Below are 27,001 nucleotides of genomic sequence, written 5' to 3' on the forward strand. Positions count from 1 at the left end.
TTGAGCGGTCAGCCTTGTGCTTTGTGATTCCAGCTCCCACAGATGAGTGCTGTCGATATGTCCTTGGGCAAGACACTTAACCCAGCTCTCAGTGTCTGTGTATGGGGGAGTGGTTCCCTGATAAAAAGAGCTTTGAGTGACTCGAAGGTGGAAAAGTACTATATAAGAATGTGATGTTACTGAACTAAATGGATGAAGCAAAAATGAAACTGAATCCTTTTAGAAAAACGGACTGTATATTTATTTAAATATTAATTACAGTTTTGGTTTACAGTTTGGGGACATTGCTCGAAGCAGAAACAGCGATGTCCAGTACATTCTTGTGCTGTGTTTAGAGTACACTAGGGTTCATACAGACAGTCGCACAGGCAGACAGGAGGCTAAATCAATCACTGAAAAGGTCCAAAGTCAAAAAAAGGTCCATATATAGAACCATATAAGGCCCATATATAAGAATACATGAGATACACTTCCTTTCCTCATTTGAATAAAGAGATGTCTATGTCTTTCTTTGGTCATTATAATAACTACTACTGTGACTTAAAGGTGCACTGTGAACTTTTCTGGTGGTGGTGGGGAGAGGGGACACACCTGCTTGTCTCTATGGAGATGTTATTGCTTTGCCAGGTAAGTTAAACAGTATGACATTGAACTTATCTCCATGGAGACAAACAATGACACCATCAGGCTGAGTTACAGGTCAGATGTTGCCAGGTTACCACGTTCACAGAAGAATGTAAGGTTTTCAAGGTATGTATTAGCAATACATACAAGACTGGTAAGTTATTGGCATACTGGTGAAGAAACCATGCAAAGTAATGACATTTCCATGGAGACAAGCCGATGGAAGAGCCCTCACCAGAAGTTACAGACATTACACAGTGCACCTTTACTTTTCTATGAAAGTATTGAGATTTTGGGCCAAGTTAAATTAATTTTGTTAATAAGGACTGTATGAGTTACTTAGCTCCAGTTTGGGTAAAATAAGTGAGCTGGTGTATGCTGCTGGTGATGAATTTACACATAATCTTACATTCTTTGGTCCAGATTGAAGAACCAACTGTCAAGTTTTGTCTGTTGGTCACCAATTTTTCTCCAAGATAATTGGCTGCATTAAACGCACCCCCTTAAGCACAATATCGACTGTGTTAGTGCCTGAATTTGTAGTGATAAATTAATAAAATACAAAAATAATGCATTTCAACTTTTATTTCCACTATGCATGGGTAAGAAGTGGACCGTGATTTGTGTCATGTCATCAGTGAATCTGAAGACTGTAACAGTAAGAAAAAAATCGGAAAATATTGACCTATGGACAGTGGGCTAAAAATGAGACTAAATATTGGGACCAATACTGAAAATATTCCTAGTTGAGCCTTTAACTAGATGTAATAAGATGATTTACAGGCAGAATTCAGCCCAAAATGTCTCCTAATGTTTGAACTTTTTTTCACCCACAGCTGTTAAGTGGTGTGAAGAATAAATAAGATTATAAGTTGATAAGTTGATCTCTGTGAAATAAATTAACTGTGTTTTAAGGAAATAAGTGCCATCTTCAGTTTCAGTCCCACAGTCTCCACATTGGTTAATTGGGTAGTGTTGATATCGGTATCGGAAATGAAAAAAGTTGGATCAGTGTGTCCCTCAGTTTTATTTCTAAACCAGGACAAAACTGAACTCAACCATAAGACTAATCCTTATCTGTATTCATAGGTTTCAGCTTCCTGTTAGATGGTGACATTATGAGGACGGTTGACCATCCAAAATATATCATATTTTGTTACAAACTGTTAATTGCCATGGCATCGATCCTACCTTCACCACTCTGAAACCAATGGATTGGTGGTGATTTAACAATATTCATTTTAGCTGCCTCCATCTGTATAATATTATTGGCCTATAGAATGTCATGTCATCTGATATATATATATATATCTCAAAAATTTGTCTTGTCCCAATACAGATATTTTGACCTCAAGAGCTGTGTATACAATATAAGTCTACTGAGTGCTGTCTGTATTTAATTATAAAGTGTTTTATTGTCCGATAATCAGGAAGCGTGTATTAACATGCTAGTGGTCTCCGCACTGGTCTCTTGAGTGAAAACCACTTATAAACTCAATGTGGTGCTCAGAATTTATAATGTAAGTAACTTTGGACCTCTGCAAACCGTTTAAAATGAGCTAGTTCTGTTTTTCACCTTTTTTAAGTGCCTTACAGTGCCTTTAATCTTGTATCTTATTTGTATCCAGTTCTAAATGTCTACAGTTGGGTTGGTCCTCTGCTCCATGGCTCTGTGTTGCCAGGAGGGGGCGCCGACACTAGGCTCCGAAGGAACACTCGGGGGTGCTTCCTGCGTCCTTGCCCTGGAGCAGAGCCTGGCGGTGGGGGTGGAGGGGCCGATGTTGTTGCTGGTGGAGGTGGTTTTAGCGTCGACATTAAAGGCTGCAGCTCATGTGAACTCTCATCTTCCTCTTCTTCTTTGGGGATCTTCTCTGGAAACAAAAATGACCCTTGTACTAACTGTGTATTTGAGGTACTGAAAAAGCTAGAACTACTGGAGGGGGTATAGGAGGCCGGGCGGGGGGCTCCGGGGATCCGAGACAGAGCACTGATCCTGGGGTGCACAGCGTCAGCAGAAGGGGGCGCTGGGGGAGAGGAGATGCTCTCGAGTGAGGAGATGCTCTGGTTCCAGGCCTGTTGGAGATCTACAGGGATGATCTTGGTGGCCTCCACAGAGACGCAGGGCGGAGGGGAGCCCACACCGCCTTTCCAGGGCAGAGGGGTGTCTACGCTAGGGGGACGGGAGAGTGGGCTCGCCAGGGGGCTGCTGGAGGCCTCTACAGCAGCAGGGACTGAGGAGAGAGAGAGGACAGGTGGAAGATGTTAGACTTAGACTAAGATGAACTTGGTGGAGCTCAACAGTGACTGCACACCCCCTAGGTCATTCATTTTTCCAATGGACAAAAAAATGTACATTAAAAGTTTGAAAGCTAATGACCACAAGACCTATAATTTTATTTAAAAAAAAACGTTATGGGTTATTAAAACATTTCATAGAATCTTGCATTTTTAATGTGCTTTTTGGCCTTTAAAAAGTACATTAAGCACATTTATGGACATAGCCTGTATAAAGAAGTGGACTTTAGTGTGAGTGTGACATCATTCATAGTGTTTGACTCCAATCAAATGAAGCTCGTCAAGGCTAGCAGTTATAGGGACCAACTTGGAGCCGAGTTCCATATTTGGAATTCCAACCGCGAGTATCATTGCAACCAAAGAGCTAATCTGGAGCGAGGCAGATGACAGTAACACCTCTTCTCGCCCACACTGTTGGTTTATCAGGGAGTGGACACTTAGCAATGCTGTCAATCATACGTGTTGCTCATGCTAGCGGGAGCGAACTCAGGGAAAGAAGGTACCTGGTTGTTATTAATGTTCATATCTTCGATGACACAGAGAAAAAAATACCAGGATCATGTAAAGTGGCTTAATACATACATACATTTCAAGACCAAAATGACGAGTCTGCAGCAGATACAAAGAGAGGGGCCACAGTTTTTTTATGGAAACTGAATTGGAGCCAGAGTCCATGGAGCCAGAAGCGCGCCCATACTCACTTTCTATTTGGAACACGGTGGCTAGCAGGTTAGCTATGTCCATTTACATATATAGTCTATGGTGAAGGATATTAGTGACCACACAGCTCCTTAACCTTTGCGATGCCGCTGAAATCTTCATGTTAGAATTTGTCTATGGGAACAATAAATGGAATGTACTTCTGGAACCAGAGCGAACTTCGAAGAAGGTGGGGCTGTTGAGCTCCATTGATCTACAAAGGAAATGTTTTGGACACAGTAGCTTCATACATCACAATATAATATAATAACAAAGTGCAAAAATATAAATGGTAATAAAACATTCAAAAGAAGTTGCTAAAATAGCAAGAGTTGGTACAGACTGGCAGCCACAACTTGTCAGTCAGCCCCAAGGCAGAATGTCGCTCAGAGTAATCGCTTCCCACATGAAGTGTCTTCGGTGAGTTAATAATGCAATGTAAAGCGACTAAGTGCTACAAAAGACCAGTACATTCTATTGGTTACTCACGTACTTGAATTATACCCGTTTGTTCATGAATATCTCAACCAAAGTAAAACGGCATCCTGACGTTAGATTAGTAAATAAATTCTCACCTGACTTGGGCCTCGGTTTTGGAGTCTCGACTTTCCGAGCCACAAACGTGATTCCTTCATCCTCGTCTTTCTCAGAGTGTTCAGCTTTGTCATCCTCAGAGTCCACAGGCACCAGCACCGGCTCTGCAACGCCACACACTCCTCAAGACTTATGCTATTTTAATATTGGTAGGGTTAGTATCTGTGTGTGCGCCTCATACTGTATCAAACACAAGGAATGAAGAAAATCATTCAAATGTAGTAGAAAATGTAGGGCGACAGCAGCTCAGCCGGTAGAGCGTTTGTCCACTGATCCAAAATATACATCATTGATTGAGCAAGCAGATTCACTGACCCACAAGTCGGTGGTGCAATTCCAGCTCCTTGGGCAAGCAACTTGACACACCTCACCCCCAGTGTCTGCATACACTGGTGTATGAATGTGTGTGAATGGGTGAGTGGTAAAGTTCTTTGAGCCTTGAAGATGGAAAAGTGTAATAAAAATGTAATCATTTACCACTTACATTTTAAACTTTTTATTTACTCATCAAAAGTGTTTGTTGTATGTTTATGAGTTAAAAAAAAAAAAAGGCCAAATATTTTTATTTTATGTAAAGTGTAGAACCCCAAAGTCCAGGTGATATAGTTCTGGATGTAAATGATGTATATGATCTGGATGTATACTGGTCCCAGTTTAATGAAGGTGATGTGATGTTCTCTTCATATTGCCTTGTATCCAGAATACACTTTTCCAAAACAGTCTGGTCACTGATGTATCTCCCCGAGTTCAGATGGGGATGACTAAACAGTGAAAATGCCAATCATCTGAATCAAAGCAAATATGGTTGCTGGGAACTGTAAAAAATACATAATTCTGCAGAATCAATGAGGAAACCACTAAATTATGTTTGTCTGAGGTAAGAGAAGTTTGATTTTGCCTGTAAATGATAGGTGACCAATGAGCTTCTTTGTTTCACCTGACTGACATAAGTAAATATGATCGGACGAACATATTTTGTTCTGTCTTGAGACGTGAGAGGGGGAGTGGTGACCAGACTGATACCAATCTATATAAAAATGCACATACATTCATTCTGGACATGCCCAGCAGCTGCTTTATTACTTGGTAAGTCCAGAATTTGTTCCCAGCTTTTCCGTGTTTAGTCTGAGAAACAATGATAACTCCTTGCCTATGGAATTCCTTGGGAAAATACCCTCCAAATTACACAGTCAGTGTTATAGCATCTAGCACACACATTATAGTAACTTCTGCCTGATCCTGCCCATTGCTTTAGTGTCTTCTCCCTTTAATCCGGGATAATTCCCACTCCTTATCCCACTGCTTGTGTTACCTTTGTCATGCCAGCTGACATTGCGTCTCGGTTTCTCTGTGCTCTCCTCCTTTGGGTCTGATCCGTGCCGCTGTAGACAAAAAACATAAACTCTTAACGTGTAGCCATAACAGAACAAAATCAGCCTTTAATTGGCAAAGCTTTAAGCTGCCCATAGCAACCAGGGGAAATAGGTTTTCTGCAGTGAGGTCAGAATAACAGTGTCAGTAAGCTTCCAGGAAAAAATAAACTTTGTAGAGCACTAATAAAAAATAAAAAAAAGTCTCTAGTATATATCATATACCTGAACATTTCTGGTGTTTGCTATGCCGGGAATATCCCACAGCATTATTGGAAGTTGCACTAATAACTTTTGTGTCCTGTTGTCCTGTCCTGCAACAGTAAACAGACCCTCCAGCTCTGCTGCCATTAGAACTAATTTCCACATGTAAGTGCAATGAGTTTGCCGTATTCTTTAATGACAAGGTTCAGGGCATTAAAAATGCCATCAATTCTACAACGCAAATCAAAACCCTGCAGTCACCTAGAGCAGAATCACTATGCACCTGTAACTGACAAAACTGACCAAGAGTCTGAGTTCATCTACATGCTGCCTCGAAGTGTTACCTACTAGATTTCTAAAGTCTGTGTTTAACACTTTGCTATCACCACTCATTTGCATAGTTAACAGTTACTTCAATCTGGAACATTCCCAAGAGCTTTGAAAACTGCGGCTATCAAGTTTCTCCTAAAGAAAAGCAATCTTGATGCCACAATATCGAACAATTATTGACCAATCTCAAATTTGCCGTTTTTACGCAAAGTCCTTGAAAAAGTAGTTTACCATTTAACAGCTTATTAACTTTCTCCAACCACTCCTTTGATGTTTTCCAGTCTGATTTTAGACCCCACCAAAGCACCGAGACTGCGAGACTGCCCTTATCAAGGTGACAAATGACATCCGCTTGAACACTGATGCAGGCAAAGCATCAGTCTTGTTAGATCTGAGTGCTGCCTTTGACACTGTCGATCATGGGATCCTCTTACAGAGGCTAGAGGACTGGGTGGGCATCTCTGGTATGGCACTAAACTGGTTCAAGTCCTACCTAGAAAACGGAGTACTTTGTTGAAATTGGAAAATGTGTCTCAGATAAAATGTTCCTGAACTGTGGGATACCCCAGGGGTCAATCCTGGGACCCCTGTTGTTTAACCTCTACATGCTGCTGTTAGGCCAGTTAATACGCAGCAATAATGTGTCCTACCACAACTATGCAGATAGCACTCAGATCTATGTCTCAATGGCAGCAGGTGAATATGGACCAGTGGATTCACTCTGCCACTGCATCCAACAGATCAGTCTGTGGGTGTAACCTCCAGCTAAAGCCAGACAAGACTGAAATCATAGTCTTTGGCCCACAGAAACATAGAGAAAGTGTTAGCAGTCACCTCCAGTCTCTCTCTGAAATCTTCAAATCAGGCTAGAAATCTAGGGGTAAAAATGGACTCAGACTGAACTTTAACAGCCACATCAAATCAATAACATCTGCAGCTTTTTACCATCTAATTTAAAAGTACACTGTCAAAACTAGATTTGGAGAGACCTATCTATGCATTTCTCTCCAGTAGATTAGACTACTGTCACAGTCTGCTCACTAGCCTCTCCAAACGAGCATTAAGACAGGTGCAGTACATCCAGAATGCTGGTGCTCAAGTCCTCCTATACGTCATATATCGCACTTAATTTTCACAACATTTTGATGAAGAAAAAATAGGCAGAATTTCACCACAAAACACCACTTCTTGAAGTTTTTTTTTACGGGTAAACATGGTTAAAAACGACATTTGGCATAATTACGCTATTTAATTAAACTGTGGGACTAATAAAGGCATATCTTACCTTATTTGAATAGTTAAATATTTCACTCTATTTCACCCTGTCCATTGTTTTATTATTAGTAATCTATTTGAAACCATCACTGTTTTCTCTATGAAAAAATGAGTTGGCCATCACCAGTGTTGGGAATAATGGAGTTAAACTATAACGACGTCGATCGGTGCGCGGTGCATGCCGGTTAGTTTTGTGTCCAAGATGCCACCGACTTGCTCTGACATAACCTGTGCACCGGTAACAGGAAGTTTCTGAGCAAGGCGAGCACAGCAGCTCTCCACTGGCCGTGTCCCAATTTGCCAAATGCACCTTTTGAAGGGTCCCTTCGAAGTACTCCTCAAAGTGTAGTTTGAAGGTTCCGGACGAAAATCTGCCCTCCTCAATGTAGCCGCCATCTTGCTGAAGTGGGACAGGCCCACACCACGGACCGCACTTCCACCACTGTCTTTGAGCGTACGATACGTACATTACGTACGTTATTTTTAATTATTTATTATTTAATAGAAGAACAGTCAAGATGTCGTCGTTGCAGCCGTTTCTTTCTGTTTAGATTGAATATCAATAGGCAAATATAACGTTCAAGGTGATTTTTTTCTCAATTGTAGCTACTACATAACTTTAACTAAATATACCTTGTGAAAACGTAATAACAGAGATAGAGGTAACAATATAATTTTTACATTCATAGTCTAAACCAGAGAACACCGATTAGTTGTACATAAAGTGGGATATTGCAGTTTAACGATTCGGTATTTTGGCCAGTGGCTACACCACTTTAATAACAGTAGAGGGCACTGTTTCCCCTCTATGTCGTGCCAGTTCTTTTTGTAAGGTATTTTCTAGCAGTGCAGTGCTACATCAAGCTAGTATCTTGATTTACTAACACGAAGGTAAATGACACGTGCCCACGAGGGGCGCAGACCTATGGAATGTACCGGAACTCATGGAGATTTTGTGCATGTCTCAGGACTCTATTCTGTCCTTTCTGGAGAGTCCGTTTCTTCATTGTTCACATTACCTGTGTGGAACTCATTAAACTCTTCTGACTTTGTTTCAGTCTCTTGGTCTTTGACGCTTACAATAGAAACAAACATTCTTACATTATTCTTATTGCAATGATAATAATGTCTTCTTATTGTATAGCAATAACTGCACATTCCTTTATTTCATGTAACTCCTTTTTAATCATCAAACACATGGCCTGTACTTATCTTTATTCAGATTTAACAGTTTCATGTCGCACTGTTGTAGATGACGTAAAACAGTACGAACATTTTAACGTATATTGCGCAGTGGACTCCATTTTCTTCTGTTTCTTGCATAGTCGTGGTGCATGATGGGATATAGAAGTGCGTAAAGTGTGCACGGATGCACGCTTCGGTTACGTCCGATCTCCGTGGAAACGGTGGAAAGGGAAGGGCAGGATTGTCGGGCGCATTCAGTAGGGTGCTTTGAAAGGGGACAGCCCTTGTCGCGCCAGAAATTACGTAACTGCCCTTCGACGCACACTTCGAATGGTGATCCTAAGGCCAGTTTGGCGAATTGGGACACGGCCACTGCATGGACTACAAACGCGTAATGCATGATAGGAAATAATGTCCTGTCCACACGTGCATTCACAGCGGATTGGGTCCGAGTTGTGTTTTGATCAGAAACGTGACTGTGTTCTCTCCAAAGAGGAACAGGCTCTCAGATCAGAGGTGATTAATATTTGAATACTGGACAGAGAATTACAGTGTATGATCAGAGAAGCTTAAAGGTTTTGTATTATTTTACATGGTTTACACTTGAATGCCTTAGCTTGCAAAACATAGTAATGAATCTATTCAGTATTATACTGAAAGCACTTTATTGTTATTGTTTATTTTAATGAAGAAAATACTTGAAGTACAGTTGTCTGAAATTGTGTGACATGTTGATTTATTTGAACTTCAAATGAAATGTTTTATATATATATATATATATATATATATATATATATATATATATATATATATATATTGATACATTCTATAATTTACTTGGAAACAAATGCAATATAATTGCAATCTGTTAAAGTGAAATAAATGTTAAAGGTTCACATCTGTTGTGTTTTTATTGTTTTAACATAAGTAACGCAGCGTAAAGTAACGCGGAGTAGTTACTTTGCCTAGTAACTAGTTACTCCTCCCAAAAAGTAACTACTAACTCAGTTACTTTTTGGAGAAGTAACTTGTAACTATAACTAATTACATTTTTGAAGTAAGATGCCCAACACTGGCCATCACTGTCTGTTAGAAGAGAACAGCACTGTATGAAATGTATCAATAAGGGGCTACTTCAAAAACCATTAATACCAGAACACTAAATACCAGATCGCATGACTGCATAAGACTAGCTGCGCAAAAGCTGCAATGGGAAAGAGCCTTTTAGCTGTTTTGCCTTAAAAAACTGGAATACACTCTAAGGAAAAGAAAACCTGGAGACTTTGTTGACACGATCGCAATTTAATAATCTGGTAACAAACTTTTAAACACACACCTGCACATGTTTTTAATGTTTTATAAGGATTTGTTTGGTTGTTTGTTTGGCTAGTTTTTCTGCTTGTATTGTATTTTAAACAGCGCACCCATGAAACAGGTTCAACAAACATTGGAAATCTCTTGGCATCATTGCTGAATATTACAATAATGATTTATTGCCAAGAAATTGTAATACATTTATAAAAAATAAATGTAGACAGTAAAAAGTTCCTTTGTTCAGGTGTAGAACTGTGAACACCTTCTAAACAACATCACTCAACAGAAGGTCACGTCCTTTGACCTTTCCTAACCTCCACTTTGTCCATTTAACTTCGACTAACTCTAGAGTCCGTCCTCATGCAACAATTATCTGACTTGTCAAAGTATAACCAAAGTAAAGTGTTTAAATCTGAAACTTTACAAAACCAGGACTATAAGTGGGAGTGGGTTTTAATCACTGCTGTAGTATCTCTGTGTCTATGAGCTGAGAAAGTTTTGTGTGTCATATCCTCACTAACTTCAAACTCAACTTCGATATTAAGGAATGTACTTGATACTGATTCTGATACCACCATGATAATAAAAGCTCAAGATCATTCAAAAGCTATTCAGGCTAAAGGGTCATTTCTGTCTGTGAATGTGACATTTTTAGTATCTAGTTTTGATACTAGTTTTAGTATCAGTTAGTATATGATTTTTACTTTTGACCACCCTAATCCTCACTAACTTCAGGAGTCCCTCTGAATGCAGTCTGCACACTCTTAATTATAATAAACATTTTTTACAGACTGAAAAATGTTTTATCTAGGTTTATATTTGAATGAAATTATCAAAATTTAACTGTGCTCTGTTGACCCCTGCTGGCCATTTGCCATATTTCTAAATTGAACCATTGGTGGAAACATTGAAAACTCTTTAAAATAAGACTATGAATATACAGTACACAATGCTGTGCTACAGGTGACCAAGATTATTTTTAAAACTCTGTCCCATTAAGAATGCCAATGTTTGGTTTGTGATCTCCACCTTACACACATCTCTCCACTAAAGGTCATGAACTTTGACCTTTGTGACCTTTTAACTTAAATCAGAATTGCCTTAATTTAAACATTTGTTTTTCAAAACCCTGAAGCAGATATCACAAAATTAGCTTATTAAAAATGTAAACATATTTAATGTGGTAATTAATTGAAAAATAAATAAAAAAAATATTTATCAGTGGGTCTCAAAGCTTTTAAAACCAAGTACCACCTAAAATAATATCTGGCTTTCTGAGTACCACCAGATCTAAACTTTGACTAAACAAGTCTAAAATGACACTAAACCAAAGATCAGACAGTTCTAAATAATAGTTAACCCAAAGGAGGTAAAAAATGGTAATGGGTTTGTCTCTAAATAGAGAATAGAACAGGGGTGGGCAAACGTTTTGACACATGGGCCACACGGGTTCTAAAATTTGACAGAGGGGCTGGGCTGGGCCAGTATTTATATATATAATTTGAATTTTGTGAAGTGTTTTAAATCCATGCAACCCAACACTACACATACACCAACACACACTGCATGCTAAAAGTTTCATCTCTGAAAATTGTGAAAAGCACTTATAAACTAATTGTGGTGAATAATAAGGATGCTCAGAATGTTTTGGAATACTGCAAACCATTTAAAAATGAACTAGCTCTGTTTTTTCCAGTTTTTAAGACAGGTACATTGCCTTTAAAGGACCCATATTACACTGTTCTCTGATCTTTGTTCTAATGTTATTTTGAGTTGTGTTTTGTTTTGTTTTATTCACACATGTTTAACACACAAACCCTGCATATTTAGGCGGAGTTCTTCTCTCAAACATAAAACACTCTGTTCCACTTCGTGATGTCATGTGGTAATACAAGAAGTGTTCCATTGTATTTTTAAACTCCATACACCTTCACTAAAATCATTTGGATAATTTCAGCCCTAGGATTGCCAATCTCTATTAACTAAAGGTAAAAGGTAACTTAACTTGAAAACCACCATTTCATGACATCATAAGGTGGAACAGAGCATTTTGAGCTTTGGAGATGTAGACAGACGAATAATAAAGGGTTACTCAAATGTGTGAATGGAACAAAAACACACCTCCAGGTATGTTTTTGAGGAGGTAACAGCATTATAACATGGCTTAAAGCTCAGAAGAGTCAATTTTGTTTGATATAGGACCTTTAACATCTTTAATCTGTACCTTTTTGATGCTTCGTTCCTTCTTGTGCCTCTTGTGTCTTGTGGACTTGGAGCTCTCCATTCGATATTTCATGTTTCTCTGGAAAACTTCTCGATCCTGGCGTTCCTTCTCTCCCAAAGGCATGAAGTGACGGCTGTAGTGGGACTGGTACTAAACACAATACACAAAACACATGGACTTTAAAGTGGAACTAAGTTCTCCTTTTTCATTACAAAAACTGCATATGGTGTTTTAATGTTGTTGTTTTTTTAAGTTTTAATGTGTTTATTTTTTTCTTTTTTGGTAATTTAATGCAAACTAGGTGAATTCGCAGCTTTCTGGTCGAACACAGTCAAAATCAGTTAGTGCTACCTCCAGTGGTCTCTACAATTTCAGGTAGTTGAGACTGCCCTGATTACAGCCAGGTGTTTCTGGTTACAAACATGCGGAGTTTGAAATGTAGATACCTGTTCGACCAATCACAGTGTTCCTTATACCCCCAGACCCTCCTCTCACTCTCCCCTTTAGTCCTCCAGGTACTGCCCACTTTAGCAGCTTTAACATTATTTGAACGATGTTGTGGGTGGAGTTTATGTGTTTAGTCCCACTTTAAGCAGATTTTTTTATGCTTTTATTAAAGAAGCACTATGTAACTTTTCTGGCATTAGTCCAGCACCTGCTTTCTTGGTGATGTTATTATATTTCCTGGAATGTTCCACAGAATGCAATTAAACTTCTCAATCTCCATAGAGACACACAGCGGCTCACAGTATGAATATATGTTTTTCAAGATATTCTTAGCGCTATGTAAGCATGTGACAATATACAATAGTGCACATTTAATACTTGTATACCTCTTAAAGACACTGTGTCAATCAACATTTAAAAAAACGAAGCCTCCTAAAATACAACTGTCCAACTGATCATTTAGTGTTCAAACATAATTCTAATTCATTAATACTATTATCCCATAAACTACAAAATGTCATCATTATCTGGTCACATATTTGTATAGTGTTTTTCCACCTTCAAGGGACTCAAAGTATTTTACATCAAGAAAATAGTCATCCATTCACACACCAGTGTACGCAGACACTGTGGGAGAGGTGGGTTAAATGTCTTGCCCAAGGACACAACAACATCATTCATCTGTGGGAGTTGGAATCACACTACCGACCTGTGGGTCAATGACCGCTCCATGTCTATGTTTATATGTTGAGAGCAGGATTCGAACCACCAAACTTTGGGTCAGAGGATGAGCACTCTACCAACTGAGAAGCTACTGCCGCCCAGAGAGAACAGCACTTTAGCCATAAAAGTATTCGTGATTGACACTAAATGATAAACTTCACATTTTTGAAATGTACGTGATAATAAGGCAAAATTGGGCATGTAGGCAGCGGAGTCAAAAGGGTATGTTATCCCAGACCCCAGGGACCTAGGACCTCTACCTTTTAATTTATATTAGCAGGGGGCCCACGTGAGCCTTCTTGCCCCAGGCCCTGGATTTTCTGTCGACCAGCCTGTGTACATGGGTGGGATGGTGAATGTATGGGTAGAACAAGGCTGAGGTTAGAGCTGTCAGACTGTAAGCTGTAAGAATTCTGTAATTTTGTCATTTATTTGTGAAATAAAAACAGTCTGGTCCTAAATGACTCATTGCGAACTGAGACGGTTAGGACCAGGCTGTAAGAACACTGAAAATCAACAAAGCCACATTCTCACTGGACTAACACTGTGTTCTGAGTAGACTAGTAAAGTCACAAATATATCTTTTACACATTGCTGACCCAGGACTTTCAAACTGCATTTCTGGACCATTTAAAGTCTGCCTAAAATAGCAGTTTCAAACAATGGGGCCTTACATATAAAAGGCCTGTGTTATGGTAATATAATATAGTTTGAAAACAGCTACGTTTAAAAAAAAACTAAAAGCAGATACATCTAACCACATTGGGATTCAGTGGTTAAACCCAAATGGTAAGATGGTTTAGGCCAAAAGGTAAACATTGGTGTGGGAGCCATTTCATCTGAAGAGAAAATACATAATGAAAGTACATGTGAAAACAGGTGACAAACATGATTCTTTGATAATTTTGCCACTACAAAGTGTTCACACACCCATTAAGGGCCTGAATGATTATGTGAAATATAACTCTGGGACAGTTCACAGTTTCTAGCTCAATTTGTAGCTCAGTTTCTAGCTCAGTTTGTAGCTCAATAGACCTAGCCAACAAACATAAACTGTAAACAAACAGGTGTGTTAGTTTCAGTGCAGTTAGCTCCTCCCTTCAGACAGATATAAGGCAGTGTCCACCAGTAATCTGACCAGAAAGTGGCTTGGATGAGCAACCAAACGTCTTCACTCTAAAACTTGTGTTCAGATGACAGATGGATTACACACTATAACTTATGATTGAAATGAATTATTTAAAAATTGTGTCTTTTGAAATGTAAAGATTTGCATTATTATCAAGTCATGCAGTCCATGAGCAAAAAGAAAGACACTTCCTGACTGTGTTCAAAGGTTCTTTTCACATCCAGAAAGCAGATAAGATTTATGTGATAAATGCAAATGTACTGTACATTTATCATTTACATACAAAAATAAATTAGTAGATGCATTTCCTTTGCTAGGGTTCAGCATTGGAAGGCAGCTCTGACTACATAGACACCTTGGGCAGCTGGTTCCTAATGTAAGGTGTTTGTCAGTATACTGGTTTACTAAGAACAAAGGCTGGACAATATACCCCACAATATACCACAACTGAATGTAAACTGCACTTTTAGTTGACATATTGCAAAGGCTGCAGTCATTTAGACAACTGGACGTCTTCTGCAAAGATCAAGATTCAGTCTCAAATGTGACTGCTCCCAAAATGTTTTACAGTGTGCCTTCTGAACATAATCCCAGTTTTAGTAGAATTGAAATAGCAACCTAAAACCCAACCCAGTTTTAAAAATGTAGAATATGACAAACTAGAATTGAAATAGCAACCTAAAACCCAACCCAAACAAAACAGCTAAGGTATCCTGACCAAGCCTAGCTCTAGGTCTGGGGCCTTGTGTCAAGCGCTATGACTAAGACTAAACCTGGACCACTGTGGAGAGGTATAAACAGTAGTTTGATTTTCTCTTGCCTGCATGGTTTGTACCGGTGTCCAGCCAGGACATAATTCGTTTCTGTGTCACTTTGGACTACATCAAGACTAAACCAGGACTGAACCAGGACTGAAACAGGATTAAACTAGGAATGAACAGGACTAAACCAGGACTAAACCAGGACTGAACCAGGACTGAACCAGAACTAAACCAGGAATAAATCAGGACTATATAGTAATGATATTCACCCGTCTGCGTGGTTTGTACAGATTTCCGGCCAGGACATGGTGAGTCTCTGTGTCCTCCTCCACTTTGGCTCCAGGGACATTATCAATGACCTGCAGGTCCAGACACACACCACTGCCATTCTCTCGTCTGAAAAACACACTTTTTGATTAAATACTTTATACAAAATGCATTTTTTGTACCTACAGTCTGGTCTGGAAGGTTCAAAATGCCATCTCACCATTTTTCAACAATAAAAACTCGAAAATGAAAATCTACTGCTTGCTAAGTGAAATGTCACTATAAAGACCATTTCAGTTCTGCAGTTTTGAAAAAGAAGTCAAAGAACCTGTTTCCATTATTTAGATCAATATAGCTTATGAACAAAATGTAAAATACTGATCTACTCATGTTACATTTTAAATATAAATACACAAAAGATATAATCTGCCATCTTCATCAAATCATATTTAAAGGTCCTATTTTACGCAAAAAAGATGTTAGAGATGATGTTAGATGTTATAATGCTGTTACCTCATCAAAAACAGACGTGGAGTTGTGTTTTGTTTCATTCATACATGTTTGAGTAACCCTTTATTATTAATCTGTCTACATCTCCAAAGCTCAAAATGCTCTGCACTTCTTGATGTCATGAAGTGGTAGTTTTCAAGTTAACAGCAGTCATGAAGCAGGAGTCAAGTTAGCAGTTACTTTTTACCTTTAGGTCAGTAGAAATTGGCAATTCAAGGACTGAAATTGTTCAAATGATTCTAGCGAAGGTGTATGAAAGACCTGACATGAACAGAGTGTTTTCTGTTTGATAGAAGAACTCATGCAGGATTTGTGTGTTAAATGTGTGAATGTTAGTGATGAGGGAACAGCATTATAACAGAGATCAGAAAACAGTGTAATATAGGCCCTTTAATATCATGAGATCTTGCCCCAAACAACTGCTTTCACTCAACTTTCAATGATTACATAATACGTATCAGATCTTCAGACTCACAGGTAGTTGGTTACGTTGGTAAACTCTGGGAATGACGCTCTGGAGGCCATCGAGGGGAGAGACAGGCGCGCAGAGGTCAACACATTACCGCCCTAAAAACAACAACCAAATGAATACTAGGCCAGTCATGATGATGACTATATCCACTTATCATTCAGTATATGAAGTTGGAACAATATAGTGTGTTTTTCTTTCTACTGGGTAATTTTTGGTAATTTTTTGGGTCTATGATAAGATTTGAGCTGTTAAACGTTGAATTAATAACGTAATAACGACTTAAGTGTTTCATTCTCCTGTTTATTTATTGCAGCTCATGATTTTTAACAATATTGTAGATTTAGAATAGTTTTTGTGGTTTAAATCTGCTCTTGTTTTTTTTTTTTGTCAGTGTCATCAATTAGTTTCAATAATATTGTTTATCGTCTATATTTACTTCAGTGATATATTGAACTTCAAAATGTGTTATAATAACAGGCTTATTAATACGACATCACAATTTATACTTTAACCTTTGTACAACTCAGTACATCTTTGGACTGCTTATATGAGCTCTCATTCTCACTTGTTTGGATCGCTCCTGGAGTTACCTGGTCAATGACACTGATGGCGTCTCGGATGTTGATTTTCTGGTAGGCCTCCCACAGTTCGCTCTTTCTGTACACAGACTTCCTCAGCAGAAGTTTACTCAGGTAGTTCTTATCAAACTGCTCCCACCTCAATGACACACATGGACACAGGTTTCAATATGAACAACACACCTATAACTTAGACCTGGTTTAGTTGTGATCCAATTCCTGATATATGTTTAAAAAGCAGGATTCTGTTCATGTGCCCATTGTAAACACCTCCAAGAGCATTCGCTTGAGAAAAGACTGAAATATGAACAGATAAGATCATACAAGAATCCCATTCATTTTAGAACATGTTTGTAGAGGTCCAAACTAAAGATAGAACACATTTCTTTCTTTAAAATGACAGGAGCTTTAGTTCTTTGCAGGGCACATTCTATTACCCAAATTACTGCAGCCTTTGCAGCGATTTCAGTTTGATTTCTATTAATTGGTTTAGACTTAATTCTGACCAAATGAATCCTTGTTTAGATTAGATTAATCCATAATTTTTGAATGTAATTCTGATTCTGTCCATCGTTTTATGCTGAAATTACAATGCACTCTAACTCTAACTTCCTGCACTAAATATATATATTGTAAAAACTCAAGATGAGAGTTCTATCTAGTGCCCTTTCATCACTACTACAACAAATATATAGATATTTGGAGTTCTATCCTTAGGCACTGACTTGTCTCGCCAGTGGTGATAGCCCTGAAGTCCAGCGATGTCCTCCACTGCAGTCAGGATGTGGTCAAATGCCTAAAGCAGAAGGACATATGTGGGTACATTTATTTAATATGATGAAATGTAAAATCCATCATTCTCTCCAAACAATAAAGACACATGTTAAATTCTTGTGTTCTCTATAATATTTAATATATATTTCTTCTTTGTCCCCAGTCTAGACACAAAAGATGGAGGTTAGCATCTGTGCTATAATGTGTCATATTGACACTATAACCGTAACCCTGTCAAATAAACAAATAAAATGTGATAATCTTTCTCACTCTCTCATGTATCTCCTCATTGATGGTTGGTTTTCTGCTCGTAGAGCGTGGAACTTTGAGCCACTTCACCAAAGGTTTGATCGTCAGACCCTGAAAAAGAAACAAAATAGTACCAGCTCCCTTCCCACACACGTACGCATGCACCCACACACATGTGCACACACACACACGTATGCATGCGCACACACACGTATGCATGCGCACACACATGTATGCATGCGCACACATGCACGTGAGCATGGCGCACACACTTTAAGTTCATGAGAATGTCGTAATTTATAATAAACTCAGGGCCATTCAGTTGAGTTCACCGTTTTGATCTCATCATGATCTTACCTTTTCTTTTTCTTTTTGGAACTACAGCCTCTCAATAGACTGAATTGGCAAACATGACTGAGATGTTTTTCTGTCCAGGTCAAATGTAAACATCTCGTGATCTCAAAAATTTGTAAGATCATTTTGCACTTGTGTGCACAATCTTGTGGCAATTTTATCAAAGTAACTTGATTAATAGATCAAATGGGCCAAATGTACAAGGCATTTGTAAAAAAAATAAAAAATAAAATAATAATAATAATAATAATAATGAGATTAAATAGTAAATCAATTATAAATGTAATAAATGAAAAGTAATATCAAAACAATATCTCAAAACAAACTACAATTTAGTGTCAAAAATAAAAATAATAAAGAATTCTAACAAAAAAGAAAAAAATAAAGGGAGAAATTGTATAGATCATAAAGATCATGAAGATCACACTATGAACAGGTCTAAGTATTGTAAAATGTCAATTTCAGTAACAAACTGTGTGAGGGATTCTCTTTGACCATGTGCATTTGTGAATAGAATATAAAGACTAAAGACATGTGCTGCCGGTCTATTCATCGACTACAAAAGGGGCGTGGCAACAAATCTCAAACAATTCATTATCTCTATGATGTGACTGTGTAACTGCATTCAAAGTACTGCTATTGCCTGTGAACCCATGCAAAAACAACTATATATTTATACATAAAAGTAATAGGACAGTGTATGTATCTGTATTTATATAGAAAAGGGCAGATTAAACACAGGATTCAGGGAGTACCAGCCCTGTATGCAGGGAGGGATTATCTGAAGATGTGGATCTTCAGCTAATCCCTCCCTGCCTGCTCCTATTTGCTGTGGTATCATATAAATCCTCATCATCTAAATACAATAGTTAGTCGACTAATACACATTTTGGTCAAACAACCTAAGGCCTACAGCCCTATGTAGGACTTATATAAGTCACTAGGGGGAGGCATTGGACAAGTTTGGGCTTGAACAGGGTCGCTCAGGAAAATCCTACAAGTGTTCTCATTTATGAAACCAAAAACTTACTCACAGTCAGTATTCTAACAAAGTAACACAGTGATGCGAAGAATAGTTTAAAAATGTATTTAGTTACAGAATACTAAATACCTGCATAAAACGCCCTTTGAGACAACTGTTGTTGTGATTTTGGGCGTTACAAAAATAAATGAATTGAATTGAATTGATAAAAATGTATTTTGTAATGTACTCAATTATCCATGTTACATACAAACGTTTAATGCAGCATCATGTATGTTTTTCGTAAGTGAGATTAAAAATGTACCTGTAAAACAAAAATAAATAAAAAGGGTATTACTAGGTCTGTCAGGACAATCATTACATCAATTATCATTCAATAAATGATGAACAGAACAATGATTTTTGAGAGATCTTTTCTTTGCTCTAGTGGGATATTTTTGATTATTTCTTTTGTAACATGATAAGATCTGAGAGTGTTTCAGAGTGCTATTTATTTACTGAATCCTATGTTGTTGTTGTTGTTGTTATTATTATTATTATTATTATGTACATTTAGAATATTTTTGGGGGATAATTCTGCTTTAGGGTTTGGTTTCACTATTATTGTTTATTGTTTATCGCACTCCAAAATGTGATTTTTACAGATATTAAAGAGGTACTGGTAAAGCATGGGCTGTTTGAGGCTATAATGGCTTTATCACTGTGCCTTAAACACACAGAGATTATTAAACCTGCTCCAATAACACACAACCAGAACCACAGGAAAAATATTGAAACATGTGCAACCAGGACTAAACCAGGACTAACCTAGGACTTAACCAGAACTAGGATAGGACTAAACCGGGTCTAACCTATGACTAAACTTTGACTAACCTAGGATTTAACCAGAACTTTTTTTAGCTATGATAAAAAAGAACTTGAATGAAACCTAAATGATGCTTGATAAAGATTGCTTCAGCACTGAAGAGCAGCACTGTTTCTGAAGCACAGATCAAAACAGGACTACAACTGGTTCAAAAAGGAAACATTAAAGCTGCACCGTGTAACATTTAAGGTGAAGGCTCCATCACTGCTAGTCTTCATGTAGATTGTGTGCATTACATAATAGGCTGCATCATTATTATTACAGCCTATTGCTAGAACCTAACTTAACTTTAGTGTACACATCTGCTGGTCTCAAAGTCAGTCATCGTATTTTCTTTTTATCAATTTTGACATTTTTGTCAATTACTGAGTTTTCTGTTTAAGTGTGGCATTTTGAGGACTTTTGACCATTCATTGAGGATTTCACACTTGTCCTGGTTTGAGCCATAGACTGTATGAAGAAGTGGACTAAGTGAGTGTGACGTCACCCATAGCGGTCAGCTCCAGTCAAATGAAGCTCATAAGGCTAAGAGTTATAGAAGCTAATTTGAAGCAAAGTCCCATATTTGGAATCCCACAAGTATAGCAACCAAAGGATCATGTAGAACGGGTTAATATGAACATTTTAAGACTAAAATTAAGAGCCTGACAGTAGCATTTACAGGGAAAGGGGAATGAATTGGAGTCAAAATCGATAGAGCCAGAAGCGCGCCCATAATCACTTTCTATTTGGAACACAGTGGCTAGCAGGTTAGCTATGTCTATTTATGCATACAGTGTACAGTTTGAGCCCAGTCCTAATGTAGATTTGGTATGGTCCTCTTCTAGTCCCGGTTTGATCTTATTCTAGTCCAGGTTTACTTCCGGGTTTAGCCCAGATATTGATATGGGGTAGGCCTATGAGCAAGTGCATGACTAACTCTAATTCTTATATTACATACAAAATATTTTCCCTTGCATGTGACTAACATGGTGGCAGTAGTTACCCCCAAGTCTCACAACAAGGAGGGCTCAGTTTAGGAATATTCATCTTGTCTTCTTAGTAGAGATTTGTTTGTTAATTTTTTATCAAATACAGGCAGGAAATGAATAGAATATAGAATTAGATTAGATAAAAAATAAAATAAATAAATATATAATGTACTGGAGAACTTCAAACTCAGCAGTCACCTCCCTTTAGATTTATGAATGTAATTTAGTTTACTCATTACACGTCCCATACTGTAAGTGATCTATAACAGTGGATTGAGGGGGGCGTGTCCCATAGTGATGGTTGCCAGGCAACACAAGGACAATGGATTGATGCTGCCCCCCATGGGTAACTTCATTAAGATCTACACAGTTTGGGGATGTGCCTGGTCTAGTCTCCAGAAGCCTGACCCCTATGACCTCTAAGCTGTGTCTGAGCAGAGAGGTCGGGAATGTATGAGAAATAAACCAGGACTAAATTAGGACTAAACCAGGACTAACGTAGGACTAAACCAGAACTAACCTAGGACTAAATCAGGACTAACCTAGGATTAAACCAGGACTAACCTATAACTAAACCAGGACTAACCTAGGACTAAAAAAGGACTAACCTAGGAGTACAACAGGACTAACCTACTAGGACTAAACCAGGACTAACCTACGATTTAACCAGGAGAATTGTAATGAAACCCAAATAAATCTTGACAGAGATTACACTAGGGCTGGAGTAGTTTATAAGACTACAGCAGGGTTAACAGCTGAGGTAACAAACATATTTACTATATACCATACATACCACATATTGTAAAAGCAGACCTTTGCAACAAAATGAAATGAGATCAGCTAGCTGAGATCAGCTAGGACTGACTGTAGATTTGACCTGTATCTTCTTTGTTGTCTGAAAATATCTATTCTACAGGAGCCCACGCTCTCAAAAAATCATACATGTGAATATCAACAGTGTGCTAAAGCATTTGTGAGAGAATGAGTTGGATTTAAATACCTACTTCCTCCTATAGCAGTTTGACAATGGAGTAATACTGCTTTAAGAGTAAACCAGACAATGCACAGACCACTGATTCTTAACCATAGGTTAGTGTCCAGTTGAGTTCATATACTCCAACTCTGCAGGCGCTAATCCAGAAATATGTGTTGTTTGTAATTACATTCGTGCCAAATACTCAGGTCCTAAGGGACGGTCTGTCTCTATATTTGGTCATTAAAAGGAATGGGGTGAAGGCTTATAAATAAGGCTATGGTTAGTATCAAAGTCTGTATGAAGAAGTAGACTGAGTGATTTGGAGCCAAGTTCTCACCACGAGTATCATAGGAACCAAAAAGACAATCCGGAGCAAGGCTGTTGAGGGTAACGCTCCTTCCCACTGGTTTAGCAAGGAGCAGGCACTTAGCAACTCTGTCAGTCAAACCTGTTGCTAACTCTAGAGGGAGTGACCTCGGGGAAAGAAGGATCCTGACATATCTGTTACTAATGTTCATTCATTTGATATAGAGACAAAATAAAAATACCAGGATCATATAGAGCAGGTCAATATGACCATATTAAGACCAAAAAGATGAGTCTTACAGAAGTGGTTATGAAGAAAGGGGCAACATTTTTTCAATAGAAAGTGAAATGGAGCCCGAGCTGATGGAGTGGAAGCTTGGACTTGCTCACTTACTATTTAGAACACAGTGGCTAGCGGGTGAGCTATGTCCATTTAAATATACAGTCTATGATAAGTAAATGGTTAAGGTTAGAGTTTGGTTAAGGTTAGGAACTTTTTTTTGTTAATACATTTCTATTAGAAAATGTAAATATCAACACATGAATAACTAAATATGAATAATTTAGTGTTTACAACATGTTTTCTTGCATAATTTAACCCAGAGAGTTTTGTGCTTAAGTGCTTTGAGCATGCTCAGTAATGAGGGGACGCACATCTCCACAAGGGGATCATATCCACAGTACTCAACACCATGAGCACCACAGCCTGGGTACCTCCATCACAGTCTGCAACAGAACTGTCCATTAGCTAAGTCTATTTCTCACCTGAAACATGACCGTGAAGAAGACTACTACAATCGTTGTGGCCACAAAATAATCCTTGGCTTTGACTTGTTCTCCGTCTAGCAGCACGACCAGAGCAAACGCCACTGCCCCCCGCAGGCCACCGTACGACATCACCACCTGGTCGATCTTATCCAGAGGGACCAGACGGAAACGATTCAGGACCCAAGTCTGTCCAACCACTCCTGCAACAATAGAAGAACTGATTTGTAGAGTGATAACTATACTTTTGCCTCAAAGTAAAAATATCAGTCTTAAGGAAATGTTGATGCAGGAATCAACAAGGACAGGGGCTTAACCAGACCTAACTGAGGCCTAAACCAGGACTGAATCAGGACTAGCAAAGATAAAACCAAGATTAAACCAGGACTAAACCAGGATTTAGCCAGGACCAACCCAGGACAGAACCAGGAATAACCCAGAGCTGAACCAGGACTTAACCAGGACTGAACCACAAGTAAACCAGGACTGAACCAGTCCAGGACTGAACCATGATAAGACCAGGACTCAACAACACTAAACCAACCCAGGAATAAACCAGAATTGAACAAAGATTGAACCAGGGCTAAACCAAGAATAAACTAGGGAAAAACCAGCACTAAATCAGGACTCAACCAGGACTAAAGCAGGACTGAAATTAGATTAAACCAGGGCTAAACAAGAATTAAACCAGGACTAAACCAGGGCAAACCCAATGCAGAACCACAAGTCAATCAGGTGAAAACTAAACTAGGACTAAACCAGAGCCAAGACAGAACCAACAGAACAACTGCAAATTATCTCAAAATTAAGATTAGACTAAACCCGGACTAAACCAGGACAGAACCAGGATTAAACCAGGACTGAATCAGGACTAAGCCAGGGCTAAACCAGAACAGATTCTACCCTAGAACTAAACCCCTCTCTCAAATCCATTAATTATAGAAAGCTGTAATTGTCAGCTTTTTTATTTGATTTGCATTTCTTCAAAGGATTATGGACACTGATGGAGTGGCATTTAACCTGCTCTATATTCAATTTAACACAACTCAAATGTCAAATCTCTGGCAGCAAATGCCAAAGACTGCAGCTTGCACCACAATGAACATGGCAGGAATACTCAAATATATGGGACTTACAAAGTACTAGTATGGGAACATTATGAAGACATTGGACTTCAGTGATCAAAAGCACTGCACAATCAGGGGTATTATCAGTTTGGACGGCACTCTAGTGAGCATGCAATGGTTGTTGGTTCTGTCCATGGTCAAGTGAATACTGTTGTTGTGTTCCAGTCAACCAACTAGCAAAGCACTCAGGGCATCTGGCATAAAAGAAAACTGCCAAATCTTTGTGTGACAGATTTGTTTTGATAATCAGTAAGAAGACTGAAGACCCAAGACATAAAATAAAATGGTTACTTACCAATACTCTCAAATAACAGTAACTTTATAATTCAGATATATAGATAAATACACAAATAATTCAGTCCAGGACTAAACCAGGACTAAACCAGGATAAAACATGTTTAAGACCAAATCAAGACTGGTTAAAGGCTAAACTCCTAGTATTTTTTACTGTAAACCAGGACAAAACCAGAACTAAACCTGGACCAAACCAGGACAAAACCTGTGCACATGAGCCTTTGTCTGTCATCTGTCTGTGCAGGTGAGCCTGTGTCTGTCTACGCAGGTAATCCGTTGTCTGTCTCTGCAGGTGAGCCTTTGTCTGTCTGCACAGGTGAGCCTGTGTCTGTCTGCGCAGGTGAACTGTTGTCTGTCTACGCAGCTGAGACTTTGTCTGTTTTCTCTCTAAGCAGGTAAGCCTTTGTCTGCGCAGGTGAGCCTGTGTCTGTCTGTGCTGGTGAGCCAACGTGAAACTTGTAATGTTAAGCTAAATGAAAGTGTGACTGACCGACCGCTCTGAAGATGAATATAAAGACCAGGGTGCAGGAGACCAGTCCTGTGTCCCAGGCCCATTTGGACTTATCCACAGCAGAGATCCCCAGAAAGATGAAGATGATGGTCTCTGCGATACTGGCCAGAGTCTTCATCGTGTACTTCACTGTGGTACGAGACTTCTGAGAGATGTTTGCCTCCACGTATTTGTTAGCACCGATGCCACAAAACGTCATCCTGAGAAGAACAAAGATCCTATTATGATAAATCTGTATCAGTCTCAGATCTTCATTGTCTACAGAGTAGGAAAACTCTAAATTTAAATTAGTTTCAGTCACTCCCCTTTCAGAGTGCTATCACAACAGGAATGATTTATATTGTTTTGTATCCTACTTTTGTATATTTATGGAAAGTTGTTGGCCTTGTACAGGCCCGTAATGGTAACCATAAGGAGGGTTTGAATAGGGCCTGGTACAGAGATCGCTAGTTTACTCAACGCATGGATGACATCTAAAATCTCTTCAGGCATGTTTTTGACAAGGGAACAATGTTATAACATGGTAGAAAGCTCCAAAAAGTTGATGTTGCAAAACACACCCTCTTTAAACTCCTTTCATCTGACAACAACCATGTGTTTGGGGTTGAATAATGGCATCACTTTTAGAGTTATTGGAAAAAAATTATTTCAATTTGTGCCGACAGAAAAGACCTTGAACTTTCTGCCAGTTTTTGCCAGTTCAGGTCAACCAATCCACAATCTGACAGTTAAATAGCTAATTTTACCCTGACGTTCTGACCTTTCCTCCAGTTCTATTTTAAATGATAGAGATATTGTCTGATGTCCATTTGAAAAAGTAGATGAGCAGTAAACAGTAGTATCTTGTGAGTTCTTACGATAAAATGGCGGAGAGGGAAAAGAGCTCAGCGGTCAGATAGGCCAAGTACACCAGGAGGAAGACAAAGAGCGGCTCAATGATCCGAACTTTTTTAGTGAATCTGGTGATGAAGCCCAGGATCACTGCAAAGACCAGGCCCACCAGAGTGCCCCCGATACTCACGATCAGGAAGGAGGCTGAGAGAGGAGAGAGGGTGGGAGGCAGAGGAGGAGAAAAAGGACAGGGACACAGGGGGGAAGAGAGGTAATAAGGTCAAAAATAGACTTAATATGTACAAATTATACAGAATGGGCAGAACCTCAGTGCAAAACTTTCAGTTCAAGGAGATTCAAGGAGAGGGGGAGAGGGGTGCAGGGAGAGGGAGAGAGGAAGGGGCAAAAAGGTATGTTCATTTAGTGCACCATTTTGAAAGTCTGGAAGTAATTTTTTTCAGTATAAGATAATGTTGTTTATTCAATAGAATACATTTTTGTATTAAGATCTAGGGTTGAATATAGTTATTGTGCTGTGACTGTTTCTTACCGACGCCTTTGAAGTAGTCTACAGTCTGAACATTCTTTGGTCCCACCTCCACAAAGGAGATGTAGACTTTGTACAACACCTGAAAGGAAAGCAAAGCAACAGCAAAACATGAAAACAGAAAAAGCTCAAATTAATGGCCACAAGCCTCAATAAAGATTATCTGAGCAGGGACATGATCAGAATGAAACAGGTGTATGCACTTTAAAAACACGGAGGAACAGCAGAAGTACCTGACTTTCCAGGTGGAGCGTATGACACCGCTTTGTCTTTATAAAGATGTCTGCCTAGACTGTTCCACAGTATGGCATTAAAGTTATCTTTCTTACATTCATTCAAATGTATTTGCTTGAAAAACACATTCTTAAGCCCAATTCATTCATTCAAATAAGAGGTTTACTGTTAACACCCAGGGGTGTAAAAACATTGACCTTTACTGTGCCTAAAT

At 38.8% G+C, this 27,001-nt stretch overlaps 1 protein-coding gene across 1 annotated transcript in view; it reads right to left on the bottom strand.

The window, feature by feature from the left end:
• Nucleotides 1-221: 221 nt before the first annotated feature.
• slc9a5 (solute carrier family 9 member A5) overlaps nucleotides 222-27,001 on the bottom strand; it is a 53,000-nt gene continuing 26,220 nt past the window's right edge. Inside the window, exons 4-16 of the mRNA XM_033991783.2 lie at nucleotides 26,557-26,635; nucleotides 26,033-26,210; nucleotides 25,155-25,375; nucleotides 23,244-23,446; nucleotides 18,046-18,135; nucleotides 17,727-17,797; nucleotides 17,014-17,140; nucleotides 16,427-16,518; nucleotides 15,444-15,570; nucleotides 12,115-12,264; nucleotides 5,525-5,594; nucleotides 4,194-4,316; nucleotides 222-2,855 (exon numbers count right to left, since the gene is read on the bottom strand). Coding sequence (XP_033847674.1) covers nucleotides 2,263-2,855; nucleotides 4,194-4,316; nucleotides 5,525-5,594; nucleotides 12,115-12,264; nucleotides 15,444-15,570; nucleotides 16,427-16,518; nucleotides 17,014-17,140; nucleotides 17,727-17,797; nucleotides 18,046-18,135; nucleotides 23,244-23,446; nucleotides 25,155-25,375; nucleotides 26,033-26,210; nucleotides 26,557-26,635 — 2,124 coding nt within the window. The 3' untranslated portion in view covers nucleotides 222-2,262. The remainder of the gene's footprint in view (nucleotides 2,856-4,193; nucleotides 4,317-5,524; nucleotides 5,595-12,114; nucleotides 12,265-15,443; nucleotides 15,571-16,426; nucleotides 16,519-17,013; nucleotides 17,141-17,726; nucleotides 17,798-18,045; nucleotides 18,136-23,243; nucleotides 23,447-25,154; nucleotides 25,376-26,032; nucleotides 26,211-26,556; nucleotides 26,636-27,001) is intronic.

Source organism: Periophthalmus magnuspinnatus, chromosome 3, assembly GCF_009829125.3.
Source record: "Periophthalmus magnuspinnatus isolate fPerMag1 chromosome 3, fPerMag1.2.pri, whole genome shotgun sequence".
NCBI classification, from domain to species: Eukaryota; Metazoa; Chordata; class Actinopteri; order Gobiiformes; family Gobiidae; genus Periophthalmus; species Periophthalmus magnuspinnatus.